Source organism: Leptonychotes weddellii, chromosome 16 (genome assembly GCF_054177405.1).
Source record: "Leptonychotes weddellii isolate Sample4059 chromosome 16, ASM5417740v2, whole genome shotgun sequence".
NCBI classification, from domain to species: domain Eukaryota; kingdom Metazoa; phylum Chordata; class Mammalia; order Carnivora; family Phocidae; genus Leptonychotes; species Leptonychotes weddellii.
Genome location: NC_138384.1, coordinates 45137823 through 45149447, shown reverse-complemented (window position 1 = coordinate 45149447; position 11625 = coordinate 45137823). Strand labels below are relative to the sequence as shown.

General features: G+C 55.0%; 2 protein-coding genes across 4 annotated transcripts; one reads left to right on the top strand and one right to left on the bottom strand.

Moving 5' to 3' along the window:
- Positions 1-175: 175 nt before the first annotated feature.
- Positions 176-4183, bottom strand: EMP3 (epithelial membrane protein 3 (MAM blood group)). Of its 3 annotated transcripts, none has more exons than XM_031041355.2 (5): positions 3814-4183; positions 2742-2839; positions 2344-2446; positions 1302-1442; positions 176-450 (listed from the first exon to the last, which is right to left on the bottom strand). In XM_031041355.2, the coding sequence occupies exons 2-5, from the start codon at positions 2817-2819 to the stop codon at positions 281-283; spliced, it is 492 nt and encodes a 163-aa protein (XP_030897215.1). In that variant the 5' UTR covers positions 2820-2839; positions 3814-4183; the 3' UTR covers positions 176-280. The 3 variants fall into 3 exon arrangements, with proteins under 3 accessions (XP_030897215.1, XP_006745438.1, XP_006745439.1); XM_006745375.3 differs by having other exon boundaries at positions 2742-2915; positions 3814-4181; XM_006745376.3 differs by having other exon boundaries at positions 2742-2945; positions 3814-4180.
- A 3393-nt stretch (positions 4184-7576) lies between these two features.
- Positions 7577-10492, top strand: ODAD1 (outer dynein arm docking complex subunit 1). Its single transcript, XM_081806157.1, has 4 exons — positions 7577-7792; positions 8147-8239; positions 9443-9542; positions 9704-10492. Exons 2-4 carry the CDS (start codon positions 8170-8172, stop codon positions 9972-9974), a joined length of 441 nt encoding a protein of 146 aa, XP_081662283.1. The 5' UTR covers positions 7577-7792; positions 8147-8169; the 3' UTR covers positions 9975-10492.
- Positions 10493-11625: the final 1133 nt, after the last annotated feature.

Below are 11625 nucleotides of genomic sequence, written 5' to 3'. Positions count from 1 at the left end.
AGGCGGCTGGGACCCCGGCTTCCTGTGTCTTGGTTTAGAAGGGACTGGGGGCCTGGAGCTGGACATTCTGAAGGCTGCTGCTGGAGGGGCTGTTCCAGGTTCAGGAAAGATCAGGCACGAGCAGCCTGGGTCCCTGGAGGAGGCAAGGAGGAAGGAAGGAGGCAAAGGCGGAGCAGGCGGTTAAACGGTCTTATTTTCTGGAGGAGGCCGGGGGCGGGGGCTTTGGGGCTGAGACGGAGGGGCCGGGCACCGGCAGAGGCGGCAGGGCGACGCGGGGCCCTCACTCCCGCTTCCGCAGGTGGATGTAGATGACGCCGCTGGCCAGGGCGAGGGGGAAGGCCACCCAAGCCAGGGCGAAGCAGTAACCGAAGCTGCCCCCCCGCGGGCGTTCCGCCAGGATCTCCTCGGCGTGAATGGCGTAGATCAGCGCCCCGGTAAACACCGCCACGCCTGCGGGGAGACGGGGACCAGGTGTCACGCAGTACCGGCAAGAAGACTGCATTTCCCAACAACCCACGGGGCAAAGAAGCCGCGGGAAAGCCAGGGCTCCGCACCGCTGCCTTCTGGGAGTTGTGGTTCGCTCCCTCAGAGCTCTGGAAGGAAGCTACCGCATGCTGTCCTTGAGCAATTTAGTTAATCTATCCATAAAATGGGAGATACTCATCCATAAAATGGGAGATACTATCCATCCATCCATTCATCCATCCATCCACTCATCCCTTCAAGGAATATCTTTTAGTGCCTTTCTGCGAGCCAAGCAGGAAAATAATGAATTAAAACGAGAGGGACTTTACAGGAACCTAAGAAGAGAATATTCCAGAAACTGAGGACTATGATAACTTAGTTCTCTGCACCTGAAGTCAAAAAGTTTTAAGGTATATAAACACCCTGAGGTGTCTGATACGCAGTAGGTCCACCAGAAACAGAAGCTGGCTGCTATTATAAAATCACTACTATTATGATTCAGAGTTCTCTCCTGGAGTATTACTTAGCCAACCATCTCTGCACCCCCTTCCCTGGGATCTAAATTATTTACTCACAGCACTGTTCCCAGCCCCGGCTCCTTGAAGCTCTAAGTGTCAGCTTCGACATGACTCAGAGACGCACACCACAAACCACTGAATCAGTGAAAAGTACAACTCTCTGTAAGTCCCCAGGCAGAGAAGTAGCCTATGGAGGCACTTCAGGTGGTCCTTGGGCTGTTAATAATTGTTTTCTTTGACTGGATGTCCATTCTCGGGGCCCCCAGCACCCGGACAGTCCCCCTCCCTTCCCTTCAATTCCCCGGGGCCCGTGCTCACTGGTACAAAGCTGGCAGAGGCCAGTGGCATAGAAGAGCCCGCCTCGCCGCATGGTGTAGAGCTGGAACATGAACAGGATGAAGGACAGGCAGCAGAGGATGAGGGAAAGCACCATGAGGACCTGAACCGCCTTCAGCCAGCCTGCAATAAGGAGGAGATAGAGGTGGAAGTCACAGTAGGTCCAGAGTTCCAGCTCCACCGGCTTGCTCATCGTTCACTGCCTCCACCCCATTTAGAGCCATACAACTTTGGATGCTTAGGAGTATCACTTACATTGACCTTGATTCCTATAACGTTGTTAAATTCCCTTATCAGTTCTAGAAGCTATTTTCAAGATTCCTTAGGATTTTCTACATGAACATGTCCTCTGGGAATAGAGACATTTTTACTTTTTCCTCTGCCCTCTTTATACCTTTTATTTCTTTTTCTTGTCCTGTTGCATTCGCTACCTCCACTACAACACTGAACGGAAGTGGTGAGAACAGAAGTTCTTGCTTTACTCTTAGGGGAAAAGCATTTAATCTTTCATTTTCTTTCACTTAGAAATTTAGAAGGATACAGCTCTTATCCTTTATAACTCAGATGAAACAGCACCGTAACCCCCCAACCTTCTTCAGGACCTTGGAAGGATTTAGCCCCACCCCTTTAGAACCTTAATGTGGTCCTGCTTCAACCCCTTGGAACTTGGACAAATTGGTCCTGGACATCCATTCCGAACACCAGTCCCATCTCCTTAGAATTTTGAAAACATAATCCTACCTGCTCAGAATCTTGGGAGCTTTCTCCCCATTCCTCAAACCTATAGCATGTGGCCTCCACTCTTTCTGAATCATAAAGGAGGGGGGCTTTTAGTCCATCCTCTCTAGAACATGAGCATATTGCCCCCTACCATCCAGATAAGAGGGTCATAATCAGCCCCACTCACTCAGCATTGGGGCCCAGACCTGCCCACTCAAACTTTGAGGGGTTCCCTAGTTCTTGGTCCTGTGAAAAGACCTGGGGTGACCCCTCCCCTTGCAGACTGGTTCCCTATCCCCCTCACCATTCTCGCTGACGTTACTGCAGGCCCACGTTTTGTTGTCATTGTTCCACGTGCAGTCATACCAGAGATTCAGGGACTCCTTCCCCGGGAGGGTCCACCAGGACTGGGATGGACCGAGAAAGAAACAAAGGCAGGGTTAGGAAAGGAAAGTGGGCGGCGTCAGGGAGATTGTGGGAAGGGTGAGGAAAAGGGTCAGGTGCCGGAAGGCATTGACCTGGGGAAGGCACGGATTTAGTAAGAAGGGGTGGGAGCAGTCAGGGGAAAGGGCGGGGTAGAGGGAGGCAGAACTCAGAAGGGTAGATGCTAGGGAAAAGGGGTGGGGCCCGAGTGACTTTAGAAGAGGGGCGTGGCAGGAGTCTACAGGACAAGATGCCCCGCTGCCACCAGAGTAGGCTTACCTTGTCCAAAGTGGCCACAAAAAGCAGGATGAGAATGAGGATGTGAAGGGCAGAGACCATCAGCAGGAGGAGAGACATGGCTGCGGTGGAAGCCTGGGCTGGGGCGGGGCGGGGGGGTGTCAGGAGGTGGTTGTTTCAAGAGGTTGGCACAGGGGTGGGTGAGATGCTTCAATCCTGGTGGAGAAGGGGGCTGAGTCCAGACTCCTGGGGGTGATGGAGAAGAGTGCTGGGGGCCGTGACTCCTGAGTCTGAGCGGGGAGGAGGCTGGGGGCCCGGACTCCTGAATTCTCCAGGGGTTGGAGCAAGCCAGGGATGGACTCTTGGGTCCAGGAGGGAGGAGGACTAGCAGTGTGGCCTCCCGTCTCCTCAAAGTCCTGGTCCTGGGCACATATGGGCCAGGATATGAAAATTCAAGCTGATACCCCTCCAGAGTCATCAGAAGCTGGGGGCTTCCCCCAGAGACAGGCATCCTTGATTCACCCCCCTCCTCTCCTGGGGTGGGGAGGAGGGGGACCCAGTGAGTCATCCAGTGACTCATCCCATGCCCCTGCCTCCAAGAACCAGGGAAACCCCAGTCTCTGGCTCTGCCCACGAGGTCCCCACCCCACCCTGTTGCCAGTCTGGTGCCTGCTGGACATCTTGTGGGAAAAATGGGCGAGATCCATGCTGGGGGTGTGAGGTTGGGGTTGGCAGGGGGAGGCTTGACAAGAAGGAGCCAGCCTCCCAGGACGCTTCAGTGTCCAGAAAGGGGGTGCCTGTAGTCCCCCAGATGTGGGGTGTTCTCTGGCAAAGCCCTGATCTCAGCGTCCTCAGGAGGGAGTGGACAGCCATGGGGAAAAACTAAAGGAAGTTTACCAGTGGAGGGCTCTGCTAAGAACCCCGAATCCTTGCCGGGCCCCACCCCTTCCCGAATCTCCACCCCAAGTGCTAAGAGATCACTTCTTAAATTACAGTGATTTCCATGGGGTCTGAGAGTGGGGGCGTCTCTCCAGGCCTGGGGGTATCCTTCCCAAACTGCTGCACTCCCAAGTAAATAAAGAAATCCGGTCCGAATAACGGACTGGAAACTTACCGAGAGCGGCAGAAAAAGTCAGAGTTGGAGTCTCGTCCCTTGCTGGGGCCTCCGCGCCCCGCCCTTCTCCTCCCTCCTTTCACCCTCTCGAGGCCCCCGCCTCTCTCACCGCCTTCCTCCCTCCCTCCCTCGCTCTCCCCTCTGGCTCTCTCCCTCCTTCTCCCCTCCAATCGGGAACTCTCTCTTTCTCTCTCTCTCCTTTCTTCCCTCTCTCTCCAGTCCTCACTGCCTATATCTCCTTCTTTCTCTCTCTTCTCTCTCTCCTGGTTTTTCTCTCTGCTCCTCTCAATATATACTGACCCTTTTATACCCACTCCCACCGCACCCAGCTGAGATCTGTGCCAGAGGGAGGGACTAGGCATTCTCTGGGCTCCCACCCACTGCCCCCAGACAGGCATCTTCTGGGGCTCCCTCCCAGCGTTGAGATGAGAAGTCCTTGAAGCCCAGGAAGTCAGGGTGGGGCAAGCATCGAGGAGAGGGAAGGCCTGATTCTCAGGCCTCCAGACTGGGTCTTGTCCCGGGGCCGGATGTCTGCTTTCCCTGATGGGGCTTAGAACTGGATCCTTCGAGGAACGGGGGTCTGGGGGAGCAGGCCAGATTCCTGCTGCGTGGAGTGGGTTGAGAGCTGGGGTGGGGGGGCGGAGATGGCCCCACAGTGGGGGTCAGGGGATGGAAAATGGGAACACGTGAAATTCTGGAAGAGGGCAGGGGGCGGAAGTTGATGCCAGTGCCATTATTTCCTGCCTCAACTGATTATTTCAACTCTCTGAGCCTCGTTTTCCTCATCTGTGACATGGGTACAGTAATACTGATAATACTGACAATATACTAATAGTGGTAGTCCTAATTCAGATACTTAACTCTAAATGAATAAGGTGGGGCGCCTGGGTGGCTCAGCCGGTTAAGCGTCTGCCTTCGGCTCCGGTCATGATCCCGGGGTCCTGGGATCGAGCCCCGCATCGGGCTCCCTGCTCAGTGGAGAGTCTGCTTCTCTCTCTGCCCCTCCCTCCTGCTCTGCTCTATCTCTCGCTCTCAAATAAATAAATAAATAAAGACGATCCCAGGATCCTGGGATCGAGCTCCATATCGGGCTCCCTGCTCAGCGGAGAGCCTGCTTTTCTCCCTCTCCCACTGCTGTTCCCCCTGCTTATGTGCTCTCTCGCTCTGTCATATGAATAAATAAAATCTTTAGAAAAATGAATAAGGTAATAGCGTTACACTAACGCAGCCACACGTTCATTCCTTTCTTCATCAAACATTTATTGAACATCTATTATGAAACGGGAGGTCATAATAAAGAAAACAGACGCCTGCTGTTATCATGGAGCTTACTTTCCTGGTAGAGGCAGGCAGACCATAAAGAGAAAACCTACAAATGAAGTGGATAAATTTCAGACGGGTCGCTAAGTGCTTTGTAGGAAATAAAATAGAGTGGAGGTGATAAAGATGTGTGGGAGGAAGCTACTTTAAACAAGGTGATCAGACAAGGGCTCTGTGGGGAGGTGACATCTGAGCTGAGACCTGAGGACAGGAGTCATTTCAGTGCTGGAGGAAGAGGAAATGCGAGGCTGGAGGCAAGAACAAGCTCAGGTTGTTTGGAGAGCACACAGAAGGACCAGTGTGGCTGGAATAGCTGGAGGGAGTGGTAGGGAAGGGAAATCAAAGAGGGCCCTTGAAGACTACGGGAGGAGTTGGGATTTTATTCTACAGGCAGTGAGAAGCCACTGGAGGGTTTTAAACAGAAGTGCAGTACCAGGGACTTAATGTTCACTATTATTATTACTATTATTATTATTACTTATTGTTGAGTTATTGAATCAGAGCGGAATGTGATTACTATACACCTGGGTCTCTTGGAAGGTTTGGGTGCTGGTAAAAAGTGAGGGACAGGGGACCAGGTGTCTGGGGTCCTGATATGGAATTGAGAAGTTGGAGGACTGAAATCCTAGGTTCTTGCAGGGGAAGGAAACTGGACGATGGGATTATCTTGATGGGGCCAGAGCTAGGGGGCAGGAGAGTGGTTGGTCATCTCAGCTCCCTGAAGGGGTGAGGGATAGGCAGTTTGGTGACTAGGCAGGTACTCAGGAGACCCAGAAATTGGGTACCAGTACAGCAGTCTACAGAGGCACATGGACTGGATTCAAACCCAAGCTGCTGTACTCATTCGCTGTGATTTTGGACAAGTTACTAATAACCTCTCTATGCCTCAGTTTATCTGTAAAATAAGGATAATAATAGTAAATACATCATAGGGTAGTTCTTAGAGTGTCCAGTACATAGTATGGGCTAGTTATACCAGCACCGGGGCCCTGAATGGATTTAGTATTGGGGGACTCTAGTTCAAGGTCTCTAGGATTTGGGGAAGGGGAAAATTCTTGGGTCCACTGGGCCCCGAGGCTAGAGTTAGGAGTACAGAATTAGGGTCCTGGGGACAGAGACTGGGGGGTCTGAATTCAGAACCCCAAGGAAGTTAGAAAGTCTGGGTCACTGAGGGAAAAATTAGAGGCTGGAGGGTCATGTGCTTTTCATGGAGTGTAGGCAAAGGGGACCAGACCTGGCCCTGGAAGGAGTCTGGAAACCAGGGGCTAGGGAGATGGAAATGTGAATGAGGGGAAGTAGCAAACAGGAGGCTAGGACTCTAAATCAACTTCCTAGTGGAATCAGCGCCAGATTTGGGTACCCTGGGAATGCAGCGGGGGGGGGGGACGTAGGAGGAGGTCCCTCAAGCTAGGACCCTGTGGAAGCGGGAGAATCAGGGAGCCCGAGGGCGGTAACGGGATCTCCCCCTCCTGGGCCTCCAAGGCTAAGAGCCGAGCTGAGCGCCCGCGGGCTGCTTCCTCCCACAGGAAACCGCAGGCTTCAGGCACACCCAGCCTGCAGGGAGCTGCGCCCACTGCCCGCCCGCTCCGGGGAGGCCCACGTGGGCAGCAGCCTACAGCCGAGGAGGCGTGCCCTGCGGAGCGAGGGGGTGTGGCCAGGCGGGGGAGGCACGAAGAGCTCGCGGCCCCGCCCACTTCCGCCTCTCAGTGCGCGGACCCAGCAGGCAAGAGGCTTCGCAGGAGGCCGTTGGCCGCGCATGCGTAGTGAGTCACTGCGGGGACCGGAGTTGGCGGTGAGCTCTCCTCCCTCTCACAACTCGCGGCATCGGCACGGTCTTCCTAATGAATCTTCAAAATAACGTGGTCTTAACTTAAGACACACATCTCTCGGGCCTCGTCCCGAAAGACCTCGGCCTAGCTCCAAAGCCTTCCAGACGTTTCTCTCCCAGCCCTGGCTCCATTGGGTCTTTCAGCTCCTGCCTCTCCCTCCCGAAAACATACAGCCCGCCCCTCAGCCCCGCGCTCCCCGTTAGCGCCTTCCAGACCTCCTTCCAGCGCCCTCCCACCAGGCCCGCCCAGTGGCCTTCTAACCACGCCCCTCGCAGGTCCGTGATGCTCCGGCGTTTGCAGGTACCCGTGCCCCTCCCCTCGACAGCCCCCCCCCATTGCCCCACCGCTCGCAAGGCCCGCAGCCCCGCCCTTTACGGATACTGGTGCCGGGTCCCTCTCTAGTCCCCGCAGCCCCTCCTTCCACAGGTGCCGTGCTCCTTACAGGTCTCACGGCCCTCTCAAGCGCTGAAGCCCCGCCCCTCGTGGCCCTGCCAGCCCCGCCCCCCAAGGCACACCCAGTCCCTCTTCTCACAGGCCCCTCCCACCCCGCCCCTCGCAAGGCTCACAGCTCCGCCCCCGCAAGCTCTCCCAGCCCCGCCCCTCGCAGGGCTCCGGGCCCCCCAATCCGTCTGTACCCAGCCGCCGAGGTTTCCTCTGGTCTTCGGGCTGCCCCGGCCCCTCCTCCCCAGCCTCCCCTCCCACGGCTCCTGCTGGAGGCCTCGGTCCCACCCCGGCCGCTGTCCTCAGGCCTCATTGGCCCTTTATCTCCCCAGTAACCAGGCCACAACAGTGAGCTTGGAGGACCTGGGACAGGTCAGGCACTCCAGCAGGTAGGGACCGGGCCTCGCTCCCCACAGCAGGCCGGGGTTTTCCCCTCCTCCGTGTCTCCCTCCACAAACAGCCACGCCTCAGAAATACTGAGAGCCTAGGGGGCCTGTCCTCGCAGGCGTGAGTCCGAGTGGAAACACAAGACAGAAAATATGAGAGGTCGGAGGTCAGGAGGGGTGTGGAGAGAGGCCTGAGAGGTGTCCCCCTCCAACCCATTGGAGGACTTGAGACTCAAAGAGAGGCCAGAGCTGATTCTGGGGTCACCTTCCAATTCCTAGTCCCTCGCGGTTCATCCCCACCTTCCTTCCGGCCCTCTCCTGCTTGCTGTCTAAAGCGGTCCTGTGTCACCCCTACAGGAGCCCCTCCCGCTTTGGCCAAGATGCCGTTGGGACACTCTGCAGGGAGCACCCGCTCGGAGGATGGAAGCGAGGCCTTCCTGGAAGGAATGGGTAATTCATACAGTCTTGCTTTTTTCACTCATTCTTTTCCTCAGTTCCCCAAGTTCCAGGTACTGTGCTGCAGCACACTGAGGACAGGGAGACCTTCCAGGAGAGCCCTCTAGCAAGGAACGCACATGCGTGGGAATGGAGGTGGAGCAGGGCGGAGGGATAGGCCAAGTCTGGGGAGTGGGGCAGTCCCGGAAGACTTCCTGCAGGAGGAGTAGTTTGAGTGGGGCTTGGAACTCCTCCCAGGAGTTCCCAGTGGGAGCAGGCAGGGACGAGTGTTTCAGCAGAGAGAACAGCATGTGGCTAGAATTGGGTTTCTCAGCCTCCACATTGTTGGCACTTGGGGTCAGATCATGCTTAGTCATGGGGGCTGCCCTGGGCATTGTAGGATGCTTAGCAGCATCCTTGACCTCTAGCCATTACATGCCATGAGCACCTTCCCCTGCCCCATCCCCACATCGTGACAATCAAAAATGCCTCCAGACATGGCCAACTCTTTGTGCGGGGCAGAATCTCTGGTTGAGAGCCACTGGGCCGTGGGGGGCGGGGAGCTAGTGGACCAGACTCGAGAGGTGGGTAGCGTCAGATCGTTGGGGGCCTTGAACACCAGGTTGAGGAGCTGGGACATTGTCCTGGGGGCCCTGGAGCTCCAAGGGAGGCCTGTGAGCCGGGGAGAGGCAGGGTAGAAAGACCCGCTGAGGCTGTAAGGAAAGGCCGAGAGGCTGGGGAGGAGGCTGGGGTGATGGTCCAGGCAGGACAGAAGGAAGCCTGAGACTAGAGGATGAGCTGAGAGTGAGGAAGGAGGATGGGACCGAGGACTGCTGGGTGATGGGGGCTGAAGTAGGGGAGGGAGTTGGAATGCTGTTCCCAGTTCTTGGCACCTATCCTCACCTTTCCCAAGTTCCAGATCGTATGTGGCAGGTCCCTGAGGAGCAGGAGGCCTGCCAGGAGCGCCCTCTAGTGGGAAAGTGTGTGCCCAAACCTGGGGCAGGAGTGATGGGAAAAACCCTGAGGTCAGCTTGGGGTACAGGAGTTGGAAGGGGTATAGGAGCCAAGATACAGAGCTGGAGGGCTGGCGGGGACTGCGTCTGCACTTCAGCTGCAGTTTGCGGGACCCTGAGGGAGCCAGAATTCCTAGGTCCTGGAGAGGAAGGGGCTGGGGCCTACTGGGTTCCTCCTGAGCCCCTTGGCTGGTCCTGCCTTCAGTGGATTGGGAGCTGAGCAGACTACAGCGGCAATGCAAAGTGATGGAGGGGGAGAGGCGGGCTTACAGCAAGGAAGTCCACCAGCGCATCAACAAGCAACTGTGAGCCCACTACTTGGTCCCGGAGCTGGGGAGGGGGCTCTTCGGGGGGCTGGGGGTCCGGCTCCTGGCTCCAAGGGGGGAGGGCCGGCCCCGAGTCTGGCCTTTAGTGATTCTGAGCTCTGCCGCTTGCTGGCTTGCTTTCCCCCTCCCTGCCTGGGCAGTGAGGAGATCCAGCGCCTGGAGGGGTTGCGAGATAAACTTAAGGTGCAGATCAGCGTCGCCCAGAGCCAGGTCAAGCGGCTGCGGGACAGTGAGAGGCTGGAGAACATGGGCCAGCTGCTCAAGTGCCGGCTCCAGGTACAGGCCGAGGTCAAGGAGCTACGGGAGCAGACCAGAGCCCTGGACAAGCAGGTGGGTTCTGAGACCAGACTCCGTGGATCCCACTTAGGGGCAGGTATCGGAACTGCTTTGAGCCTTAGCTTCCTCGTCTGAAAAATGGGCTTATGGAAAGCATCCTCGGAGAGTTATGTTCAGGCTCTAGAGGGAATATGGGTGTTTCTTGCTTAGCACTGTCCCACACATCCCAAAAGGGGGCTGGTGTGGTTAAAGGGGAAAGGTTCACCTCCTGGAGTCAGCAAAGCCTGCATTAGAATCCTGGCCCCGCCGATCAGAGCTGTGTGACCGAGGGCAAGTCTTTACCTCTCTGGGCCCTAGTTTCTTCATCGGCAAAAAGAGGATGTTGGTAATGCAGCGGAGTCCACATAGGTTTCCAATGCCTTGACCTTGGCAACAATGTGACTTTTGTAGGTCAGTGTTCTTTCAGGTTTTTGTGACCATGACCTCCCGAGGCAGTTCATACACATGTGGATATAAACACACACATACATCTCAAAGAAAAGTTTCACCAGGTAATACTGATTTTTTCTAGGTGGGATTCATTCTGCGATTTTCTATTCTAGTCTTCATTTAAAAAAGTTGCTTGCCTAGACCAAAGGATTTCTTGCACACTGTTGGATCACAAACAGGACTTTGAAGGTTACTTATATCGGTGATCTGTATCACTTTCCTATTTTTGCTGTAACAAATTACCACAAACTTGGTGGCTTAAAATATAATACAAACTAGGGGCGCCTGGGTGGCTCAGTCGGTTAAGCATCCGATTCTTGATTTCGGCTCAGGTCGTGATCTCAGGGTTGTAAGATCGAGGAGCTCGAGCCGTGGGTCAGGCTCTGCGCTCAGCACGGAGTCTGCTTGAGATCTTTTCTCTCTCTCTCTCCCTCTGCCTCTCCCCCCACTCGCTCATGTGCGCACGCTTTCTCTCAAATAAATAAATCTTAAGAAAAATAATACAAATGAATTATCTTACAGTGGCAGAGGATGGAAGCCCAAAATTGGTTTCACTGGGCTAAAGTCAGGGTGTTAGCAGGGCTGCATTCCTTCCGAAGGCTTTGGAGGAGAATCTGTTTTCTGACTTCTTCAGCTTCTAGAAGTTGCCTGCATTGCTTGGTTCATGGCTTCTTTCCTTGTCTGCAAGGCCAGCAGTGGGCAGCTGAGTCTCAAGTGTATCGCTCCCACCTCTTCCTTCTCTGATTCGGACCCTCCTGCCCCCTTCTTTCACTCGTAAGGACCTTGATGATTGCACTGGGCCCACCCAGGTAATTCAGGAGAATCTCCCCATCTCAAAATCCTTAACTTCATCACATTTGCAAGGTCCTTTTTTGCTATTCAGGTCATATATTCACAAGTTTCAGGGATTAGGATGTGGACATATCGGCGGGGGTTAGGGGGGTGGGCATTATTCTATCTACCACATAGTTGTTGTTTTTTTTTTAAGATTTATTTATTTTTTAGAGAGAGAGAAAGAGTGTCGGGGGGGGCTGGCAGAGGGAGGGGGAGAGAGAAACTTAAGCAGACTCCGCACTGAGCGGGGAGCCTGACGCGGGGCTCGATCTCAAGACCCCGAGATCAGGACCTGAACTGAAACCAAGAGTCGGTTGCTTAACCAGCTGCGCCACCCAGGCTCCCCTATCACATAGTTTCCTTACATTTGACTTTCAGTCAGTTTGTTTGTTCAGCTCTCAGTAGCCCCCGAACTGCCTTTTGGAAGCTGAATTCTGATTCACACACACCACCCTTTTGGCTA